This window comes from Harpia harpyja, chromosome 5 (assembly GCF_026419915.1).
Source record: "Harpia harpyja isolate bHarHar1 chromosome 5, bHarHar1 primary haplotype, whole genome shotgun sequence".
In the NCBI taxonomy this organism is placed as follows: domain Eukaryota; kingdom Metazoa; phylum Chordata; class Aves; order Accipitriformes; family Accipitridae; genus Harpia; species Harpia harpyja.
This window is the reverse complement of record NC_068944.1, coordinates 752,457-776,441: the sequence shown is the minus strand read 5'-3', so window position 1 is coordinate 776,441 and position 23,985 is coordinate 752,457. Positions and strand designations below refer to the sequence as shown.

The 23,985-nt window shown below is 42.7% G+C and overlaps 1 protein-coding gene and 1 long non-coding RNA gene across 4 annotated transcripts in view; one reads left to right on the top strand and one right to left on the bottom strand.

Annotated features, from left to right (window-relative positions):
- Positions 1-3,871: 3,871 nt before the first annotated feature.
- Positions 3,872-8,006, top strand: LOC128142264 (uncharacterized). Its single transcript, XR_008235330.1, has 2 exons — positions 3,872-4,090; positions 7,212-8,006. It is a non-coding gene; the product is annotated as an uncharacterized LOC128142264 (long non-coding RNA).
- VWC2 (von Willebrand factor C domain containing 2) overlaps positions 5,145-23,985 on the bottom strand; it is a 58,101-nt gene continuing 39,260 nt past the window's right edge. For all 3 annotated transcript variants that reach the window (XM_052788204.1, XM_052788206.1, XM_052788205.1), the window contains one exon: positions 5,145-5,618. In XM_052788204.1, the coding sequence (XP_052644164.1) occupies positions 5,467-5,618 (152 nt within the window). In that variant the 3' untranslated portion in view covers positions 5,145-5,466. The remainder of the gene's footprint in view (positions 5,619-23,985) is intronic.

Below are 23,985 nucleotides of genomic sequence, written 5' to 3'. Positions count from 1 at the left end.
TACAAACTTTCTGAAGTAGTACTTACTTTTATCAGAAAGTGACGAAAAATTTGAATTCTTGGATAGCCAGAAAAATAGTCTGTGATATTCAGTTCAGTGCTGTCTTCGCAGTTTGCTTTTTGTTTTTAATGCAGCAGGAATACAGGGCAGAAGGTGTATTTTTGCAGACAGAAAACCCATGGTAGCACAGGCTGTGAAGAAAATTCATTGCCTGGTAAGGGGGAATAAATGGAGCGTTTAGTTGGATTGCATTAGATTCTTAAATAATATGTGCCTTTCAAAGCCTCCTACATATTATGGAGCTATCATAGTTTAGATATTAAAGTTACCATCAAAAGTAACATCAAATACTTTACAATCGTGACAATATAGTTTATATTACACCATATGAGAACAGAAGAGATTGTCTTCCAAAGTGAGGGAACCTTTCATCATACCTTTTTCTTTCTTATTTGTATTAAAGACTTTAATTCAATGTCATTTAACCCTGGCTTTCAATTTTACACCTCTGGAGATGATCTAGTCCAATACCTTGCTAAATGCAGGTTCAGCTACAGCAGGCTGCTCAGGGCCGTGTCCAGTCGGGTTTTGGCCATCCTCAGGGATGGACACTCCACGACATCTCTGGGCAACATCCTCCAGTATTCAATCACATTTACCATATGATTTTTTTTTTTTCATCTCCAACTAGAATTTCCTGTATTTCAATTTGTGCCCAAATACACTTCTCATTTACTTTTCTTATGATACTCTTTCCCTGTGAAATACCTGTATGATATTGTAGCTATGTTTTTCTTTTGTTGAACAATCCTATCATAACATTCAGTTCCTCTGTCTCATATCTTTCCTCTTTTTCCCCTTTAAATCTTGCGTAAGTATTTCAGTGAGTACCAGCACTTCCATTTTTGTAGTTTAAATGAGTAGTATAAAGAATCCTACTGCACACTAACTGTGCAATTTGATAATTACCTGAAACCATCTAGGATATCATCTCTTCAGGCACCTGCTTACACAGGTTTGAAGCCAAATTTATGTATAGTGCACTCCTACAAAAATGGATGAGGCCAAACCACTAATTGTCTTGATTTCAGCTGGGAAATAAGCAGAAGCAAGTGAAGTAGAAGCAGAAATCTCATATTCATGCCAATGCAGCTACATAAGAACATCTGAGAAGAATATTCATTATCCAAGCAACAGACCTTCAAATACAAAATTATTCATGAGCTATCAGTGTGTCCGGAAATATAGCTTTTATAGATACAACCCACCTGCAAAGCTAAAGGACTCCTCATATGTAGAATGCATAACACTGTTTGCACTGAAGCAAAAACCAGCTGAGTACCTAGGCTTCAGTAGAGAAGCCAATATTCTCTGGAGTTTGGCTGACTGGGAATGATGCAGATGGCTTTTCTCTTATTTTTTAAAGTTAAATATCAACAGGTGTATTACATGACCAAATCATAACATTTAGATAAGTACCTGCGGCCACTACAGCAGTTCTGGTTTTTTGCTTAGAGATTAAATTGGTTTAAAGGTGAGCGGTTTCCAACTGCACTCCATAATGGCTAATTTTTAACTTTGAATCTTTTAATTTCCACATTTTCATTTTCCACTTCTCTAAAGAGAAAGGAAGGTTTCCGTTTTAAGCCTCTGTCTATGTGAAGTGACATTATGCAGCAGGCTGCAAATCTCAGCTCCCCAACTGCATTGCCAAAGGCCCACACGCTGCTTGGTGCGCTCACCTGTTGGGAGTTCGGCTCTTGGGGTCTTTCGGTGCGCTTGCCTCTGTGCTGGGGTTGCTGCCAGTATCACCATGTGCTAGGTCTGGCTGGGGTGGAGTTACTCTTCATAGCAGGTGGCATGGTGCTCTGTTTTAGATCTGTGACCAAACAGTGCTGGTAACACACCAGCGTTTAGGCTGTTGCTGAACAGCGTGTGCACAGCGTCAAGGTCTTCTGTTTCTCAGTTGCCCCCAGCTAGCAGAGTGGGGGTGCGCAAGAGCTTGGGAGAAGACACCACCAGGCAGGTGACCCGAACTAACCAAAGAGATATTCCATGCCATATAGCATCACGCTCAGCAGTAAAACAGAAAGGAGCAAGGTTTAGGTCGGGTTAGCTGTCTTTTGCTTGGGAACTGGCTGTCCACCGGTCTGCCCATGGGAGGAGGTGAACGATTGCCATTGCATCACTTCTTTTGTTTTGTTTTTTCTTTTTTCTTCCACTTCTCCGCTTCGTAAATTACTTTCGTCTTGACCCATGAGTTTTCTTGCTTTTACTCTTCCTTCCTTTTCCCCTGTCCCACCGGGGGTGGGTGGAGGGGGAGTAAGTGAGAGGCTGTGTGGTGCTTAGCTACCTACCGAGGTAAACCCACAACACACTGCCTGCCAACGGTGGTTCCACAATTGGGCGAGGCTGGTGCAATCTGCCCAAGAAGAGTCACTCAGCCCATTTCCCCATCTCAGGAATAACCAAAGAGCTCTCGTGGTAATACTACAGGCCAAAGCTGGATGTGGCCAGTGATCTCAGCATAAAGAAGGCCCAAAGCTCATTATGACTCCTACCTCACTACATTAAAAAAAAAAAAAAAAAAAAAAAAAAAAAGGGATGTCAAAAGACTTGAAGTTTATTTCTCAAAAAGAAAGATAGCTATATCTCAAAATATAATCTCTTTAAGAAACCACCCACAGAGCTGGGTGTCAAGATGAATTTGCCTAGGAAATTCCATACGAAATGGGAAAGGACCAACCTATTACTACAGTAAAGATGACAATAATATGTTGGTACCAGGACTGAAAGACGGAAAAATATTTTGGAAAAAATGTGCAATAGAAAATTCTTACAAAAGCTACACTAGAAATACACACTAAAATAGCCTTTAACTTTGCACTGACTATTTCAATAAAGACAGAACTTCCCAAAAGAACAGAAATTCAAGCCCTGGGAAACAGTATAAGGCTTAACAAGAAGCTCCAGTGAAGGAGAAGCGAAGGGTGACTAGTCCGAGGTGAGATTTCCAAAAACTTAAAACATTATGGCCATACATTGAAAGACACAAATTCTGAGCCTCTCAAAATTTCATTGAAAACACTTATGTCTCTTAAAGAGACACTAAGCAGCCTATCTGGGAAGGCAACCCTACACGGAGTTGCAAGTCCACCTTCTCTGTTCTTACTCACGTTGCACAGCCGCTTCCTACGCGGGCGCTTCCACTCGTCTTGAGGAGACACGCATGGAAGACCACTGGCACTCACGGCACTTTCTCAGAGCTGTGCAGTACTTGATTTCAGTAAGCAGAAGCCTATATAGCCGTGAGGCATGGGTCCTACTGATTTAGGAGCTAGCTTTCTGCCATATGACTACTGAATCTTATGAAATGGATAGGTATACTAAAAATAATACAATTTTTAGCCAAATCATACTTACTTTACTCCCAAATAAGCAGCATCTCACTGTGTTAATGAGAGGTATACAACAAATGAGGTAGTCTTTTTATAAGATGGCAAAACCAAGTATTTATATTTGTATCTGGAAGTGTACTTACGGTCTAGGTACAAATGAGACATGAAACACTTCTTCCCCTCTTCCAAGAAAAAAAATAATCTGTACTCTGTGTCACCCCCCACTACCACCAGCAGACTGGATGACAACCCACGTATAGTATTTCCTGTATCCCTGCTAGGAATTCCAGTTACTGCAAAACAGCATTTCCAGTACAATGTTTACATATGTGCACATCCACTTCAGGGAAAGTTATTAACTTGATTTTTGTATGATTTAAAACTATTTAAATCCAATAATCTGTCTTTGTCTCCTGTTCTTCTTGTGGCTAGACTAATACCATGCATGACTTTGCCACAGGACTGTCTGTGCAAGAGACAGCTCCTTGATTTCTGATTCTGTCACTCCTCTTCCGTACCACCACTGGGGGAAATAACACCCAGCGGTAAGACAGACCCATGCTCAAAATACAGACATCAGGTGATACCTGGAATCCACTGAAGTCACTGGCAGAAGTCCTATGGTCTTCAGAAGAACCAGAAGATCATACTTCGTACAGATGCAAACCTGGTAACCAAGTTACACCACCAGAGTAAGTAGCAAAGGGTAGGTGGGAATTTAAGCAACAGTTTTCTGGTTTTAGATACCGATTCATTAAGTCTTCCCTCTAGCAAAAGCTTAAAGGTAAACCCATATTTAAGTGTTTTCTTGAACCGCTGCCTTAACAGGTATTCAAAGCAGATGTAAGGTAGTAGTTGGTGATAAACTAAACTTAAAATGAATCTAAGCAAAGGCTGCTCGTGGCTGAAGCACAGAGATGTGATTCACCTCACACGTAGTCAGGGTCAGCTTCTGTGCTAGAAATCCTTTCATGGATTCAAAGAGCTAGTTCAAAACCTTTCTCCTCAACACAGAGTGTGACAGACCCCATACGGACCACCAGAAGGAACCAAAAAGTTGAACCAGCACCAGCAAGGTGGCAAGAGCAGGGTCTAGGGAACGGTACAGCTACTAACCAACTGTCCTACCTGTGGATTAGCAACATGGAGCCACATCAGTGGAGGCTTGTTTGGCTGCTCTAGCCCTTTTAAGCTACACTTCTCCACATTCATTATGTGTTACATTAACGATGCCATGTGGTTAGTTACCATCATTTCCACCAGCTGGGTGATGCTATGTTGTTTACTTCACAGAGGAATTCATCCTGCTGAAATGTTGAACCTAAACCCAGGACAAATGTGTTATGTCTGAACTGAATATTAGGACTTGATTTTGTCTGATTAAATTTTTATAACAACAGCTATGAGAGACCAGTTTTGTATTACCTACTGCTACAAGTTATGTCAGCTGTGGATCAGTAGATAAGCACCAGTAGAACCAAAAGGAGCTGACCCACCTCTACACTACAGTAATACTCATAAATGAGTGCATGTTCTCTGAAAGCATATTCTACTCCTTTTTTTCACAAGTGAGAACAACAAAGTTTTGTCATATGCTGGCTCTTTCCTGACCCACTAAACCAAAAATAAGCAAAAAAACCTCAAACCAAGAAAACCCTCGTGTGGTGAAACTAGAACAGAAATGTGATGTTTTAGCCATGGTGCATGTATACAACAGGACAGGCAATGATACAGTACTTTAATCTGTATTGTCTATATAAAACATTTATTTTTAAGCTCTATAATGGTATTATAGAAATACATAGAATATTTTATAGAGTGTATTTTAGTGTACTCACTGTGAAAATAACACATTTATTAAGACAGGTATTCTTATGTCCAAACGTTTTAAATATATGCATTTCTTTGCCTTGCAGTATTATGTTACTTTGAAAAACAAAATATCAATATTTTATTCTTTGCTCCTCACCAGAATCTTCTCATTCAGATTTCCCTGGGTCATCTAGGGTGCTCACTACTGTGAGATATTTTATAAAAACCACAAAAAGTACTTAGATTTGTAGATTTCCTATATTTGTTTGCATTCATGTCTAGTGCACATAGCTTGCCGTTCAATTCTCCAAGTGCCTTCTTCGTAAGTACAATGACATATAGTGCATTCATCAGTTTTCACCTCCCGGCCTGCTGGAATGACAATGGTTTCTGCAAAGCAGTTCGGGCCTAAAAAAAGGAAAGAGTTTATTATGCGATACCCATAGCACACTGTAATCTAGCATAGTTCAGTTTTAGTCTCGAGCATGGAAAACCTAACACGGAGTGAGTAACGCTGGGCACATTAAACAAACGTGAGCAGGCGCACAAGGCATAAAAGCAGCAGAGACAGCAAGGACCCTGCCCTCCAATGTGGCTGGACATTTTCAGTACAGACTGTCCTGCCCTCCACAGGGGAACGTGCGATAAAGCTTTTCTGTGAAACGTGCAACTGTGACAGAGACCTGGGCACAAACTGACGACACAGATGGAATACAGATTTAAGCTAGAGAAAAAGCCAGTTACTGATAATGCAACAGTGCTACTGTAGACTACTAGAGAGCTTATATTAGAAATGTTATTACTTTTTTTCCATTGGAAACAAGCATTGTATTTTGTATAGTAATCAAAGTATCAGTTTATTTTCTGTTTCATGAGAAAATAGTCCTTTTCTGGTAGAATGGAATAGCTCCAGCCTCTTCTGAATGAAGACACTTTTCGTGTATAAAATGAAATATTCCATTTTATGTAAGTCAGCAAGTCTACAAACACCCCTATTCACAGTACACCAAAATAACTTCATTTCCAAGGATGAGGCAGGAGAACAACCCACCAGCACAATGTTCACAAGACAAATCTGTTTCTTTCAAAAGGTGACATCCTCGCATCTCTCTGCTGCAGAAGGCTACAAATGCTGTATCTACAGTTCTGTTAAAAAAGAAGTCTGTTTCTGCGTTGAAAATCCACACACACTTGTAAAGCAGCACTAACCCGTACCAGTCATCTCCTACCTATAAACTGTCATGTCCTCAGGGGAACTCGGCCCTTCCATTTACTAAGCACACAAACCAGCTGCTCAGGCAGAGCCTGGCCACTCAACAGCACTTTGGTACCATTGTCCAATATGCAATAGGGGCCAGCATACATTGATCTGATACAGCTCAAACTCTTGAAAGAATATGGATGTGCAAACCACTTACCGACTGCCAACCTGTTTGCCACACAAGTAAATAAATCACAGATGAGGCTCAGTCTTCCATTGCCAAGGGTCTACTCTAAGACCTAAGCCAAACAGTATGGCTTCTTCTTCTAAAGAAATGTATTTAATTTATTAAGTGCTTCCTCTGAAAACCAAAGGTAGGGGCACGCTGCACATTTTAAAGCACAAACCAAATAGTTCACAAGCCAGTTTTGATAGTTATCTCTTTGGATCAGGTTATGTGTTTGTGTACTGACACAGCAGCTTGAGAGTAAGATGCCAAATGGACAATAAGGAAGGCCTTTCCTCACTGAAGAATTACCCTCTAGAAGAGACCTGCAACACTTGCAGAAATTTGCTTCTGCAAGTCATACCCATTAATCCTCTGAATATTTAAGCTAGTATTTTGTTTTAGGACTGACTGTTGACAAGTATCTCTAACATGTGGCTTCTTCCATAGTTTTGGGTGGCTTCTTGCCCATTCAAGGCTTTGGATGCAGAACGGACAGCAAAATACTGCGTATCTCATGTAAAATTACCTGCCTTACTAACCTAATGTTACTGTGATACTTTTGTGTTTGCAGCCCCCTCAGTCTGTCCATGCAAAGGATCACTGGGCTGCACAACACAGGAAGGAGGACTTCAAGGTGGAAGACATGCTCCTGCGTCCCACCGCACACTGGGAGGTGCCCTAGCTTTCGACTGATGATGAAGAAGCGTTATTAACTATGCTGTCCTCGGTGGGACTTTAAAAGAATTGAACTCTAATATATATAATTCTGTTTCAGTTAAATACAGTATTCTTCTTGCACCTAATAAACTTTCATCCCAAGAGGGCTTCACCTGCACATTAGGTAAAGATACCTGAATGTTCTGCATGCTGGCCTGTAATAGCCCCATGATTTACAAAGCTATATGATATAGAGAGTTGAAATATTAAAAGCATTTCCATGGAGAATCTGTATGAAACCTCCAAGACCACTTGAAATTTAAACACTGTGTAAAAGGCACAAGAGGAACAAAAGTGATGTCAATCCCCTGTGCAGGATTTATTTCATTCTGGTAAAGTAAATGTTACAGGCTATACTTGGTTATAAAAACCAACCAGGGAATGAAGTAAAAACAGTGCAACACACGTAATATAATTCACTAGGATTCAGAATGTAAATGCCTTCATTCACAATTAGCAGCACCTTAATGCCATGCGTGATGAGTCCTTCTTACAACAGAAAGTTATTAAATGTGAAGATACAACAAGTTAGCCCTAAATCGTTAAACTATTTAATATGGGCGAAAGTCATTGCTTTGGTAAATCTACAGAAGAGCAATAACCATCTACTTGAGAAAGGGACCCTACAAAAATAAATGACAGCAACAAATATTTTTTAGTATCATGTAACTTTTCTATAGAAAATCGCCTATTTTCTTGTTATGCATTTACACCCATCATTACTGTAACTGCAAATCCTGCATAGTACTTAGACTGGCAATAGTCAACTGGCATCCTTGCCTCATCTTTTTCTTTGCAATATCATGTGCGCACAATATTGTGGTTAATGTTACAGAAAAGGTCATAAATGAAAAGGCTGAACTGACTGTATTACTGCAACCCCATGCACATAAATGTCAGTACGATACAGTGTCCAAACATGGGAAAATAATTCCACAGCTCTCCTTTTATCATTTTTCCAAACCCTCAGACTACTTCTAGGGAAAAAAACCCCAAGCTTCACCCCAAACCTCATTCAATTTTGAAGCTGTATGAGCTAGTCCTGGCTCTTGGTGTCTTGTGGCTCCCTTACCACCAAGCAGGCGACGCTCATCCCTTTCCTATTAACTCTGAGGAGCAGTCACAGAAACCAGACTTAGACGGCTGGACTGGTCAGAGGCGACCAGCTTGCAGTGATGGGGGATACGTGGGGCGAAAGCGGTGGGACCCTCGCTGCAGGGCTGCCCTGGCTGCAGCTGCACCTCCAGCAGCCCTTCCCCAGCCCCTGCCAGTCGGATGGACGGTGCTGATGAAGCAGCTAATGATCCGATTCTCCATCTGCCTAAAAGGACAGTGGGGAAACGAAGAAATCGAAGATTTTAAGCAGACAGTGGGGCAAGGAGGCAGCGTGGGCACACAGAGGCTGGTGTTAGACTCAAGACTCAAGCCAATTCCTCACTCTCCCTTAGCAGAGAGAGGGAGAAGCACACGTCTCCTCCACATTCAGAGTGGATATGCTGCCCTGAAGGCATGGCATTTGCTGAAACTACTGCTTTACTTAAAACTGGGCAGTTTATATTGATTTAGCAAGATTTTCAGCTTCCCATCACAAAGGGCCAGACATTTTTGAGTTTTTAAGAAGTTTGCAAAATTACCTCACTTAGCACATGAGAAGCATTTCCAAGTAAATTGGGGCTGTTCCAACTCCAAAGCAGCAGTGGGCTTTCTGACTAGATGTTGCTGTTGCAGGAGCAGTGAATCTCTTCTCCTTGGTCTACAGGAGGCTGCCTGCTTTCTGAGCTCCTGCTTGGTGACACCACTACTCTGCCTGACTTTAGCAGCCAGCACTCGTTCAGTGCAGCAGTGGCTTGTTTGAGCTTGTTTGATCTGCAGTATAAACCTCCTGGGCCCCATCCCCAACTGTATACACTTACATAGCTCTAAGGAAGTCAGCGGTGCTGCACATCTTCACAGTGGATGAAAATCTGGCCATATCACTCTTAAATCTGGCAGAAAATTCAATATGACATACTGTACCAATTCCGAGTGCAGCTTGAAATCTACCATGACATCATTTGTTTTCCTAAAGTATATGCTAGCACTGTCAGACTCTGCTTGAGCCGTATCATGCTGGTATCAGCAGAGATTTCTTTCCTAGGGCTAAGGCACAGTTCTTGCCGCCTCAGCGATGTCTTGAAGCAGCGAGTTCAGTGCAAATCCTCAGTTCTCACACTGAGCACCAGATTGTCATGCAGCTCCCAGCTTCCCTGCATCCGAAACAGTGAATCCCAGCTTCCAAAAGCAACATTTATACTGGGATGTAAGGAACTAGGAAGGCATATGTATTGGGTTTGCATGGCAAGGTTTTGGTAGCGGGGGGGCTACAGGGGTGGCTTCTGTGAGAAGCTGCTAGAAGCTTCCCCTATGTCTGATGGAGCCAATGCCAGCCGGCTCCAAGACGGACCTGCTGCTGGCCAAGGCCAAGTGTGGAATGATAGCTGGAGGTGACTTACCGGTATGACACCCCCCGCTCAAGGCAAGGTGAACCTCCAGGGTGGAACGCAGTGGACACGTAAAGAATCGGTTCCATGGTAGTTCCCTAAGCAACATAACCTGCAACTTTAGATGTCAGCAACACCAGGGGAGCTTGGTGTGCTGACTCTGAAAAGCAAGGCGGAGGGCGGAGCGGAGCCGAGCCGCCGCGGCCAGGCTCTGGGATCACAGGGGTAGAGAACCGGAATGACAGGACTGAGAACGGTTGGTCCCCGCATTGAATCCACTGAAGCAAAGAGGTAAAATAATGGGGGTTCTGTCAAGCTAATGCCCTACTTCTGGTTTATATCACACGTGCCCAGTTCTGGGGTACTGACACACAACATCAGGTCCTTTGGGTGAACTTTGCTCATTATAATACCAAAACACACCTCCATCCCAAAAGTTACCCACCTCCAAGGTGCAACCACCCCCCCACGGCGCATGCGCTCTGAATTTTCTCTAGCGTATACCCTTAAAAGCAAAGCGAGAGAACTTTACACCAATCGAAGGAAAGGTATGTATGACTAGAGCCGCTCAAGCTCCACCTAAAAATAAGAAAATAGTATAAAAGTGCTTAAGAGAGGAGGACTGTTAGGGAAGATACCATCATAGACAAGTCAGGAGGACATTGCTGACTTCTGGGATCAGTCAACGGGCTGAACCTCTCTTCCCCGCTATGGGACGCCTATGGGTGAGATTCAAACCCTCGGTTATACCGAGCGCTTCCCCGGGAAACTTAGAATTCTTTAGAGCTCTTTTCTTTCATAATTTAATGTGCTTGTAGTCAACTGTATTACCATTTGCACGTGCTCTGCAGACAGTGTATTTATCACCGGCAATCCAAAAGAACATGTACTGTTGCTTTAATAAACTGTGCTGCTCATTAATCTAGTCATGATAGTTCATTAACGCAACCAAACTCCTTAAGTCTGGTAATTCTCGTGCGTTGAACGTGGCTAAGCCAAGAGTGTGGTACACTATTAAGTGCATCCATCATTGTGATAGTTACACGACCGGACTTAAGAGCGTTGAATTGGACATCACTCAGAAATTAAACCTAGCCGCCCCCAGACCCTCTGACATCTGAGGATAAGCTGGAACGCAAGGGGTTTTATTTTCTGCCGAATTCCTTTACCCTTTAACACAACAGTGAGCCCATTGATGATGGTGGTAGCGCCTCTGGGATAACAGATTTAAGAAGGGGAAAAAGTTGCTGTGCAAAAAACCCCAAACCTGCAGTCGGACAGAGGAGTGAGAATATGTGGGAGAAAGAACCCTGCAGACCCCCAGGTCAGTGCAGAAGGAGGGGAGGAGATGCTCCAGGCGCCAGAGCAGAGATTCCCCTGCAGCCCATGGGGAAGACCACGGTGAGGCAGGCTGTGTCCCTGCAGCCCAGGGAGGTCCACAAGGGAGCAGATCTCCACCTGCAGCCCAGAAAGGAGGACCGCACGCTGGAGCAGCGGGATGCCTGAAGGAGGCTGTGACCCCGTGGGAAGCCCGTGCTGGAGCAGGCTCCTGGCAGGACTTGCGGCCCCATGGAGCGAGGAGCCCACGCTGGAGCAGGTTTGCTGGCAGGACTTGTGACCCCGTGGGGGACCCACGCTGGAGCGGTCTGTGCCTGAAGGACTGCAGCCCAGGGAAGGGACCCACGCTGGAGCAGTGCGTGAAGAACTGCAGCCTGTGGGAAGGACCCACGTTGGAGAAGTTTGTGAAGGACTGCAGCCCATGGTGGTTAATTCATTGAGAGTTTATAACGGGATCCTCACCTCTTAAATGCTTAAAAACTAAAAAAGTTTAAAAATATTATTGGGGTAAATGCTGCTACTGAGATTTTTTTCAAAGTCCTTATGCTGGTCCTGTGAAAAGCTTCCAATGACATGTTATGCTTCAGTGTTGACAAATGCAACAATCTAATTAAAATGCAAATTTTGTTATCTTGGAAGAAAACAGCCAATACCAATTATCAGCAGAGAATGCCCAAGCCACTCACCTACAGAAGCAATAGCACCTGTAACCTTGACAGCCTCACAAGAGGCTCTCTGAAGCTTCTCCTCCTCTCCTTCCACAAAACCACAGCTGTACGCTACAGAGCTGTGCCTATTTCCTCTGCAGCCTGCCCCTGCTTTTGCATGGACACGTGTTTCGATCAGTTAAAAAAATACAAGATACAGCAATTTGGTAAACTGTGTTTTAATCAACTGTTTTCATCATGTGTTGAAACAAATTATGGACAAAGAAATCTGTTCAACTGCAAGTTAATGTGTTTGCCTGGAGAATAAGTCACGGCAAATTTTCGCCAATTAGAACTACAGTGACAACCTCTGTAATTTAACACTTTGATGTAAGACTGCTTTGGGCTCTGGTTTGTACTAAACTCCCTAATAGCTACCCTTTTAATAGCTCCTTGCAGCAGTCAAACAGGTCACTTCCAAGGTACCTGACAGCAGTCCCATCTACCCTGACAGTTTTATGGCATTCATCATTGTGGTATTAGAACACTTTGTAAATGACATAATCTCAACATTTAGCTTAGCCCTGATTTTTTTTTTTTCCCTTCAAATTTCATGGAGAGATTTCCAACAGTTACAACATGAAAAGACAGATCATACCCTTCGTCCTGAAGTCTTGAGAACCATGACATTATACAAGAAATAGCTGTGCTGGGTGAGATCAGAGGTCCACCTGCACCTGCAGCAGGCAAAAGGAGATGTATGGGGAAGTATATGGGGGCAGAGCAAACACAGGTACCCAGCTTCCAGCACTTTCTGAACCAGAGACTTTGTAAATGGCTCCTGTGTGCTGAGTTAATGGATGGAGTTAATAGATTTATGATTAACCTCTCCAACACCCTGCTGAACCCATATAAACAGCACTTCATGACAAGGAAGTCCACAGCTCTTGCACACAGGGTAGAACGGTTTTCTGTTATTGTCTGACACTTTCCGCCCACTACCTAAACTTGGTATCCCCAAATCCTCATAGTGGAAGAGGCAGTAACAACCACGCACCCTTTGCCATGCCATTCATGAGCTCACAGATCTGTCTCATGCTTCCCTTCCCTCCCACCACCTCCCCTGCTGCCTGAGGAGGCAGGTTCTGCATCCCCACCATCCCTGCTGACCTCCCCAGACCTCTCCCAGTTCTGCTACTGCCTTTTTGGGCTGTGAGGACTGGACCTGTGCACCACATGCAAGTTGTAGAAACACCATGGACTTGTACAGTAGCACAATGATATTCCCTGTTTTGTTTCCCATTTCCCTCCTACTTCCTGACATTTGCCTTTCTGTTGTGACCACTGATGAAAAAGTTGAGCTGACATTTTCATGACACTATGAATTCTATACCAGATAGAAATCTTATAGAAACACACGTTTCACTACACTCAAGTCAAATCTGCTGCTGTCCTTCTGCGTTCCAGAAAAGTTTCACTTTCCAGCAATGCTACCTGACAGTCTTCCATGTACAGCAAGAGTGTTCCTGTTGTTCAGTAATTTTAGGAACATGCCAGGAAAAGTGAAGCCTTCCCTCCCACTTTTCAGATCTTTCTTCTTTCTGATGTTTCAAGACTTCCTCCAGGATCTATTGCAGATGCTAGAGAGACTAATGAAACACTGAGCTGGAAGAAGAGATGTCGATAGATAGAAGAGATGGATAAAGGGTGGCTGCACCTGCCTCCCAGTGCACTGGGACACAAAGTCCCTTACGCACCGGCTGAGATATTTGAGACAGGTTTTGAAACGTGATAACGCAGCATGTAAAGACAAAATAAGGCTGCTCTGCCACATAGCACCGCAACAGCAAGATTTTTGAGATGCAGGCATTACCTCCCTCATCCCTCTCAAATCTAATCACTTCCTTCAGAGATGCTATTGGTGCCTACTTTGTGCCCTTCCAATCTCTAATCTCTTCTAAAGGGTCTGTATCTCCCTGATTTGATTTTGTTTCCCTCTCATGCGGATATATATAAAATACGTCTATCTCCTGCGAAACGTCAGCTCGGAAGATAAAGCACAAAAAGCAGCTGGCAAAAGTAGTCTGTGACTAGGATTACAGCAGACTCTCATTCTCTCAGAAAAATAAGTTCATCACCCCTGCTGCTGTCACAATTCTGACTGCTCCCAATCCAGTGCAACCTTTTACTCGCCTCAGTACCTTTGGACGCTACTGAACCGAGTCCAAAAGAGAGTTTTCAATTACAGAAGAAAGATTCAGGTAGACCCAATTTTAAGAGCAATTTGGGACCGTGAAGAACCATGTACTATTTCTGTGGTTTATCAATGCCTTAAGATACTGAGAGCCAGAGAACGATGGCAAATATCCTAACAGACTTCCAGTAAATGTGTATATATATGACAGGGAGAAGAAAAATAAAGGTATTCATCCATTTTGTGATTTTACCTAGCTGCTATGGGAAGTAACAAAAAGGCAGTGTGTGCAATGTGCTACCTTTCATGAAAGCAGTGTTTTGTTCATGCTAGATAGACCCTTGGTGCTTTTAAGACTAATAAAACCCCTCGCTCTGTTAGGGTCATGTTTTGTTAGATGCACAAGGAACTGACAGATTGGAAGAAAATCTGCCAAGGGCAAAACAATTAAAAATAACACTTTGCCACCTAATTTAGAAGGATGGGTACAGCAGCATCTGCTGTGAGTGGACAGACAGAAGAAAGCTCAGTGGACTTCTCCTGCAACTAAATGGGGTGATCATGTCCCCAGTGGCACTGCTATGACAAAGTGGGTATCATAGCTCCGGCACTTGCTGCAGTCTTAAGTGTGCCTGTGCGTGTGCGCATGTGTGTGTGCATGTGCTTTAATCCAGAAGATAAAACAAGCTATAATTTCACTTAGAGTTGGGTTTTAATATTCTGCTTATGAGACTCACAAGCCCTGTTTATGATTAAGTTCTGTTGTATCACTTTTTCATTTATCATGTGTGGCAGCACTATTGATTAACATTTTCTTCCGGCCCCAGTCCTAGAAATTGGAGGAGTGTCCAAAAATCCCACAGAACACAAAACAAAGCCATCATGGCCACTGGACTGATCCTTTCCACCACTGCTTCTTCCCAAATCTGATTCTCCATCGCCTTGCACTTTGCAGAGACATTAGCATCCCTGGAATGACAATGCCAAATGCTACCTAAACCAGGGCTGCACAGTTACTTTTGCGCAGATAGAAACTGCTTGCAGCAAGGGAACAGTTCATAATCCTGCCACTGGTGCTGTCTGTCCCCTTGGATTGTCATGTGTATTCAGAGAGCTGAATTTCAGATATCTGCTTTTTGTGTAGTGAACAAAAAGAAGCACAGGAACATCGAACACTACACAATCCAATACCACATGAGCCAAACAGAAAGCCTTGGAGCATAAAAGGGCCCAATTAAATAGGAGGCTCGAGTGCCATAAAAATAAACTACATCAAACAACTTCCTTTATCAGAGAAAATATAGAAAGACTTGAATAGTCTACTTAAAATGATTTTCAAAAGTCCTACAACTTGTAAAGGGATATTGTGTTCCACCCAGAAACGGCACCAATTAGACATGAGCTGAACATTGTGTGTATCTTACAGAAAATTATATCAACACTTAGAAGCCAGCAAGCTGTGCATCAATTTTATGCTCAGCTTTCTTGCAGCTCAGTCACCACCCAGATGATTAGGAAATGAGAGACGCTGGGCTTGAATGCGTCGGGAAAACTCAGGTCAGATGTCTCGGACAGCAGAAACACTTGGGCGGCTGGTGCTGCTCACCTGCAGCCCAGCTCACCACTGGCCCTGCCTGCTGGGACCAGGTTTTCACCCATGTTATGCTCGCAGAAAGCTGCCTGCCTACGGTCCCACAGCTCTCAGCTGCCCCCTGCACCGGCCAGGTCTGACGGTGAACCAGCCTGGGCTAAAGCCAGCCTGGAAGAGAGGAGGGTGGCTTCGGTTCAGGACATGCCCTGCAGCGCAGCATCCTGCAGAGATGCTTGCGGCAGAGCGGGAGCCGGCAGCTGCATGGGAGCAGGGGTACGCAGCAAAAGCATCGGCTACTTGCTTGGAAACTGTTTCTGAAGCCCAGAGAGAGTGGTCACATCTAAGAAAACAAACCCATGCATCGCTAGATTTTCCCTCTCTCCCAGAAACTGCAGAAGCATTGCCAGGCACCGTGGGGACAGACGGACTGACAACGGTGGTGCGACGTTGTGTGGGCTGCAGTAGGGTGAGCTGCTGCCTGCCCCAGCACTTGCAGTATGGGGGCTTAAAAGCTCTGCTGCTGAGGTTAACGGGGCCAATCCTTCCCTTTCTTAAGCCGTTTATTCATCCCAGTGACCCTGCTGGGCTCGATGGGGTTGCTGGGGCCTGGTGAAAGACCTGCTCAGCACTAAGGCATCTTCTTCGCATTGGGAAACATCAGCTTACTCTTCAGACTAAGCAAGCCGTGTGAAATGCCTTTGTTGAAAGATCCTCAACAAGTTATCCTAAAAACTATTATGCAAATTTAAATAGACTCTGCACTTCCAAAAGCACGCGCTACAGGACGGTAATTTAATGCATCAGAGACCTGCTGCAAACACTGGAACTAAATGCACATTTTAATTAGCCAAAACATCGCAGCACTGGTGGACTGTAGCCTCTATCAGGCAGGTTAGTTAGGTCACTGAGAAGTGTACAGTAACTCAGGCAGTAATGCACAGGGTTGTATGTGTCCTGAAACACATCCTAAATGCAGGATGCTAATGAAGGAAGAGATTTTGAGAATTATTATGGAAAAAGCCCTAAAGACTTCAACTAAATTGAAAGCTAAAGTGGTACCAAAGCACAGTATAATGCTGCTTTGGCAATGAAGCGCAATCTAAATCAGTATATTTTTCCAGTCACTATAAAACACTGGTTAGCAAGAATACGGTACACAAGCATGGCCAGTAGCTACTTACTGCTACAAGGAATTATTCAATCAAACCAACAAAACATTATCAGTCAAGCATCAGCCATTTTTTTCACCCCATTCTAGAATAAATACACTGAATACTGTCAAATCAAGGGTTATCTTTCTTACTGAGAACAATTTATATCAAAATACTGAATGTAGAGTCATTCAATTCCAGCAAGACTGTCGCATCAGACAGTGACGACAATTCCAATTATATAGTCCCCTTGCAAAATTAGGTGTTTTATAAGGGCTTGGTTTGGCTTTTTTGTTGTCATTTTGGGTTTTGTCATCATAACAGATGCTCTGGGGTTTTTTGTTTTAGTTATGACCTTAGGGGCTTGCCTACACAGGCAGATTTCTAGCCCCTCATCCAAGTTCACTAGAGTTGGTTTGCTCTGGTTGCAGTTGTACAGATGTACCTAACGTGTCTCTCTCTAGGTAATCTGCTGAAGTGATACACGCTAACCTTACTCACACAGACAAGCTGTGAGCAACATTGTCAGCTGCAGGAAAAGGGAACAGAAGTTGAGACTCTTAAAGGGAATAAAGTTTGTGCAATAACAAGTAAGTGGTCTGTCACATCTGAACTGCTCAGCTTCATACTCAGAGACTTAGGTCCTGTGGCAGTTTCTGGACTGTATCTGCAATGTTGTGCTCATTTTAGCCATTTCCTTTGAGTTACATGACAAAAGGTAAGAGCCCAGCAGAGACCAATCCCAGTGCAACTGTTACTTAAAACATAAACAAACAGTTCCACAAAGGACTTTCTTTAATTTATACTGAAGACTGACCACCTTCTCTCCCCCTTCTACCTTTCTTATTTAAAATGTTTCCAAAAATCTGCCTCCTAAAAATAGATAAATAGTACCCTTTATTACAGGGATAGAAGTGACAGGGATCCATGCTGAAAAATGAATTGTAATTGTCGACATATCATACATCACTTTAAAATATAATGAATTCTAACAACATCCTTTGCCATGCATTGTTAGCTTCATTGACTGAAATAAAAAGCTGTACTTCTAAAAAACAGGTGTAGTGCATGGAAATCAGAATGGAAACCGAAGAACTTCTTTACTCACCAGTCCTAATGAATTACTACTATCTTTAGGTGTGAAAATTTACAAAATACACAGTTGTAATTGCTGGTTGCTTTAACATGATGCTAATATTATGTGAATATATCTGTAAATAACAGAGATGTTAAGTTTTCCTAAGAAAAATTATTTATCAACTTTAAGATGCACCTAAGTTACGCCGCAACTGAGAAAAATCACAGTATTTGTATGAGCAAAAGAGAGTTTATGCTTTGTCCTGCATGCTGCTGAATCAATAATCCTACCTTTTCTTCCCCTTTAATGATTGTCCCCTGGTGGTTATGAAACACAGCACTGAGAAAGCTTGCTTTGGAAAGACTGTATTTTGTACCTGTTCAGGAAGCCTAAGAGAAAATATCAGAAAAATGCTGCTGTGAGAGCACACCCTTCCTGCCCCTGGTACCCTGAGCAGCTCTGCTCCCACGGCCGGCCAGGATGCGACCCAGGGAAAGTCTGGTGTCGGTCCCTACTCCAGTGCACTCCTTGGGGGTAAGTCACTTGGCACCCAACTTTGCCACCTAAACCCAAGGGATCTGGCTGAAGCCAGCCATCTGCAGCCCCCGTGCATGGAGAGGAAAGAAGGGGCACCTCTGGGGGGCAAGTCATCGCACCTCCTTCAGACAGGTGCTGCCACAGCCTGGTCTACAGGTTGTCCCCTTCACCAGCACGCAGATAGCCTCCTCACGTTTCAGCCCAATTTCTGACGTGGGCTCGTACCGCCTTCTTACCTTACAGAGGTCTTGCACAGAATAAAGGCTGAGACGCTAAAATAGCATAGCAATTTGGACCATAGAAATACTCAGGATAGGAAAGGGTGCACCAAATAATAGTTATTATTCTGTTGATCAGGAACTGTCAACAAGTCAGAGCTGCAAATGTAAGACTCCGTTCCTGAGGAGACCTCACGTACTCAACTTAGGACCACGTCTAAAGACAGCTGTTTAGAAATGCAGCCAGGTACTAAGTAAAACTAAATATATTAAGCTGCAACATGGAAATCCCATCACTGACTATCAGAAGTTAATTGCCTCTCGTTTCCGTTTGCATCGCCCTTACACAACTCATGAATCAACAACTGGCTAACAGAGATGCTTTGGGGTAGGAAGAGTGGGAAACCAAGAAGACAGAAGGGTGATTCATTGCAAAGGCAAAAGAGTAGGAAGCCACATGTTGGAAGAAACCGGATTAGTGGGATTGCAAGCAGGAAGGAAAAAGGCAGGAAAGCAGGCAGGGCAACGGGCAAAATGATTTTAAGGGATCATCTCTTTGTTGAGATGGTAGGAGATGATTTGAAGTGAGAGACACGAATACTAAAGATACAGGAACCGGTTTTGTTAAACGCAAAGATTGCCTCTGCAAGTTACACAAATCCTTTCATCTCAGAGAAGTGCAGCAGCACAGAAATTGCAGGGGAAGACATAAAAGGATATGCACTACACAAAAGAAATCTTCCACACAATATTGCTCAACTTCTTCACTTCTGATGTCTGAACCCAGCACTTATTTTCCCATGTGCTGCAAAGTTAAGACCACCATTTGATACTGCAGTGCTCTTCTCCTATGACGTTATTAGTGCACACTCTTTCTTTCCATTACACAGGTGTGTGAAATTGGCAAGAGCACAGCAAAGGAGTCAATCCCCTTAGAGCAGCCAGATTTGTACGAATGTGGATGGATGTCAGCTGGGTCAGGGTCTAGTTAAAGAAACGTAAGGTGATGATGATAAGCTGTATGTTTCCTTCAACACTCCCACTGCAACTTTTTAAGAGGTATCAATGGATCTAGTTTGCATATTTAGCAATCAACCCTAATGTGAGACGGCGGGCTGTTCTGGCAAGGAAGGTGCAACAGTTCATCCCAGTCAGATAGCAGGATACAGACACACACCTTCAAAAGAAATCGGGGCTCATTTGGACCCTGCCGTTTTTAGCCAACACAAGCTCACAATCTAAGCAGCCAAAATTCATATAATGGAGGTTGCAAAGATGTCTGCTCCTCTAAGAAGGAAGAGACACGAGATTCCCAGTCAGTGGCTGAACTATTTAAATGTCCTACCACTAAGCCAAAAGCAGGAGAGGATGCAGGCACTACCAGCGTTACTGAAGCTCCTGTTCACAGGAGTAGCCATCAAGCTCTGGGAAAAGTAAGAAGTCAGATCAGGCCTTTCATTAAATTAACAGTCCAGAAAACTCTGTCCCAACAAAAACTAAACTGGCCTCCAGGCAATGGCCCACAAGATGGCCAAGCTGGCACTGGGAGGCTGGGCTGCTTCCTAGATCTCTCTTTTCTTTTTTTTTCCCCCATCAGACCTCTGGAGCAGTTACTGAGGCATGAAAGCTAGTCTTTGTATTTACAGTAACAGAATTATTGTGAACCTATACTTTAATATTTCCACATAGTATATGTTTCTTCTTGTAAAATTATCTCCAAAGGCAAGTATTATGGGAAAAAAAAAAGTTCGGGGGGAAAAACAGCTGGTGCTTTTATACTTATCTGAAAGCTATGTTTGTCTTCTCCTTGGCAAAACCAGAGCCTTACGAAATTGTAAATGATTCCCAAGACACTTTGAACTGATTTTCATAAAACTCAGATTAGTGCACTAGAAAAAGAGTAGTAAATAAAATGAAAGTGGCAAAACTGAAAATTACATTTTACTTTTCTAATGAAGTTATAACTCCAAAATGTCCTGCAACCAACAATTAAGCACTTGATTTATGATTACAATGTTATCTACTTCATCTGTCTTTGGGGTATTCTTCTCTGTGATGATAAAAATGATCACTGCTCACCTGCTGCATACACAGCATAAGCATAAGGAAGACCTGGGAAGCTGGTGTGGAATACGTTACCAGTTTACAGAAACCCCCTAGAAGACAAAACTAAATTAAAAAGAGGAGCTCTTAATTACAGAGTGGATCAAAGTGTTGTAAAATACGTGGGATTCAGAGACGTGGAAAGGGGATGTTTCCTGGAGAAGAACTGATGTCCTAGCAAAGGGGGAATATCAGCCCAAGAGGAAGAAACCACCAGCTGCTCTGACTCGTTCCCTTTTGCAAGGTGTGGTTTATTCCTGTCTTGCTCAGGGGCTTAACTTACAAATATTCCCTTTGCACTTGATATCAGAAGCTTTAGTAGCACAATACGTACTTGTAATTACAACCATTAATGGATTAGTAATTTCTTTTCTCATTCTTTATGTCAAGTATGTGTGTAATTTATGCATGTGCCATTGAAAGCCGTGTATTAATGTGCATTTAAAAAAAAGAGTTCTGTAAGGAATCTTTGTGAAACGAAAGGTTTGGATGGGTTTTCAAGAGAGGATGGAGAAGTGGTCAGGAGAGGAGGAGTTTTAAGGGGTCTCATTTCCACTAGAGAATGCATGAAGACTGGAGGACAGAAGATCCAGTCCACAAACAGCAAACAGCTTAAGAATCATACGATATCTACACTGATTTCCTTCCCTTTTTATTTGTACCTTTTCTTGCTTATTGCATTGTAAACTCTTTAGGGCTGAGGCTGTTTCTTGCAAATTTTTTTTGCATAGGACCTTGCAAGTTAGAGCCCCAATCCTAATTTGGAAATTAATCACAATAATTATGATCAACATTTTCTTTCTATAGGACCATTTAGGGCTTTGCCTGACAGTCCAAATACTAAGTGTTAGTTATTTGACATCGCTACTAAACTATGAAGTAACAAATCTCATTGAGCAGTGAGGGAAAGTCAAAACATAAATGAATTCTCTCACAGGTGTGTTAGAGATGAAGGAAACAAATTGTATCACAAACATACCAACACATGGTAACACTCAAAAATTAACAAGGTGGTTCTGCAGTGATGGAGTTACATACGCATCTGTATCCACCAAACACTAAAAAGCCACTTGTAGTGCTGTGGGAGCTGGCAAATATTTCAGCTTCCCCACAGGCTCCGTGACTCTATAAACCTTGATCATGCATCCCCTCCTCTGTCTTCTTTCCAAAAGGAAGAGGGACAGCCTTTTCCGTCTCTTCTCCTCAGCCAGACCCATCCCCTCCAGCGTGTTAGCTGCTCATCTCCACGCCTCCTCTACGTCCACTACAGCCTTCCTCAGGTGCAGAGACCAGGACTGCACACAGTGCTCACACGTGGGTGCATCGGTGGGGAAAAAATGGCACCCTCTATCTTATTCTCATTATCCTTCTTGATTACGGACAGTATTTCTGATTATGGGCAATATTTTGTTGGTTTTGTTGCCTGCCACCGCACATCGAGCTGGTGATTTCAGAGACCTCTCAGTGACCACTCCTGAGCCACAACCGCTGCTTCCCAGTCTAGCACAGAGGCACCATCTAGATTATTTACCCTATGGGCATCACTGTACACTGAACCTTGTCTGTCATCTTTTTACCCATTCTGTTTTGTGAGCTACTTTTAGAGATGTTTGCCACTGGCACAGCATCTGACTGTCCAAAAGAGCATCACGCCATCCAAAACCGTGGAAATCAACTGCACACTCCCTGCTACTGGTTCACTGATGAAGACGTTGATTCCCCCAGGAATCGACACAAAAACGCCTTGGCCCCCATGCTCCTTGCATTTTGCTTTATTGGACCTTCTTTCCATTAATGTATTTAACCATTTTTCAAACCCATGCAAACTCTCGACAGCCAGGGGAAACCGTGGCAATGACCTCCAGAGTTGCACTCTGCCATGTACGAGAAAGCACCTACGTCCCTTTACTTGCTTTGAGCCTTCACCTAATAATTTCATTGAGCTAGACTAGTTCTTTTAATGTGAGAGACAGCAGAGGTGTTATTCAGAGGATGAACAGCTGAAGTTCTTGGTAATAAGGATTTTCTGCTTTACAATGCCTTCCAGCCAAGGATTTCAAACCATATCTTGGGACTTACATACTGCAAGATTAGCCAGAGGTCTATAAATTTGTATTTTGAGGATCTGTTCACTTTATTAAGCACAAGAATAGCCATGATTTTTAATACATTTTTGCCCTTACATTTTGAAAAAGGAAAAATCACCTAAATTCTTTAGATGAAAGTGACAATTTTGCTTAAAATTGCAGTACAGAGACACTAACCAATTTCTAACAACCATTAAATATACTCTTGCTATCTAAAGTGCATGTGGAAATAATGTTTCCAGTATTATTATTTACAGGCTAACAAGGGATCATTTTATTTCTAAATTGCAATTACAATAAAAAACAGAGTAATTTTTAAGGGAAATCTTGACCATAATGCTGTGAATAAGACCACTTAAATGCTTTAAAATAGACTAAAGCACTTTGAAATGGAAACTTTTATACAGAATTTGTATCATTCCAGACGAATTACATCAAGGAATACAATACATCAAAAAGTCTCTTCCCTCAAGCATGAGTGTCTGTTGATTCCTACTGTATTAGGAACACTGCTCCAGGTAAAAACATCCCAGCAGCAGGGCAAAATAATCCAGTTGCAAAGATAAGATTCTCTGAGGGAATCACATGCAAACAGAAGCAACGGCTCTTCAAAATTCCAGCAATAAAAAATACAGTTAAACACATCTTCATCTTTGGCTAGTGCTGCAAATGCCAGAACTGTAAAAGCATACTGGGACTAAGTCAAAATACCCTAATCATGGTTAAATAATCAGATTGATAAATTTAGATTTCAGATTTTAAGCCTTCCTGGCATGTTGTGTCATTTTCCCTGAGCACAAAGTCTTAGCAAATAAAACAACTCTACACCTGTAATTATGAGACTCATATTTTAGCTAATTATGGCACATTTATTCATATTAAATAAAACTGTGTTGACAAGTAATGATTGAACGCAGATACTGACAAGTCAGAAAGGGGTAAACTCTTAAAATAGGATAAAATGTCAGATACAATGGAAGGCAGCAAGAAAAACTTTGCTTTTTATCTCTTTGGCACTTCCTCTCCTTAGCCTTCACTTCTTTTCAAAGTGGAGCTTTTAAAAGCTGCACTCAGTCACTTATTTTTCCCAATAACTAACCTATTGCAAGTTCTTCCTGCACACAACATTGCCTTTAAAACACCATTTCTAACACAGGTTTCTGGTTAAAAGCCAGATTCCACTTCCAGGCTGTTAAAAAGTGAC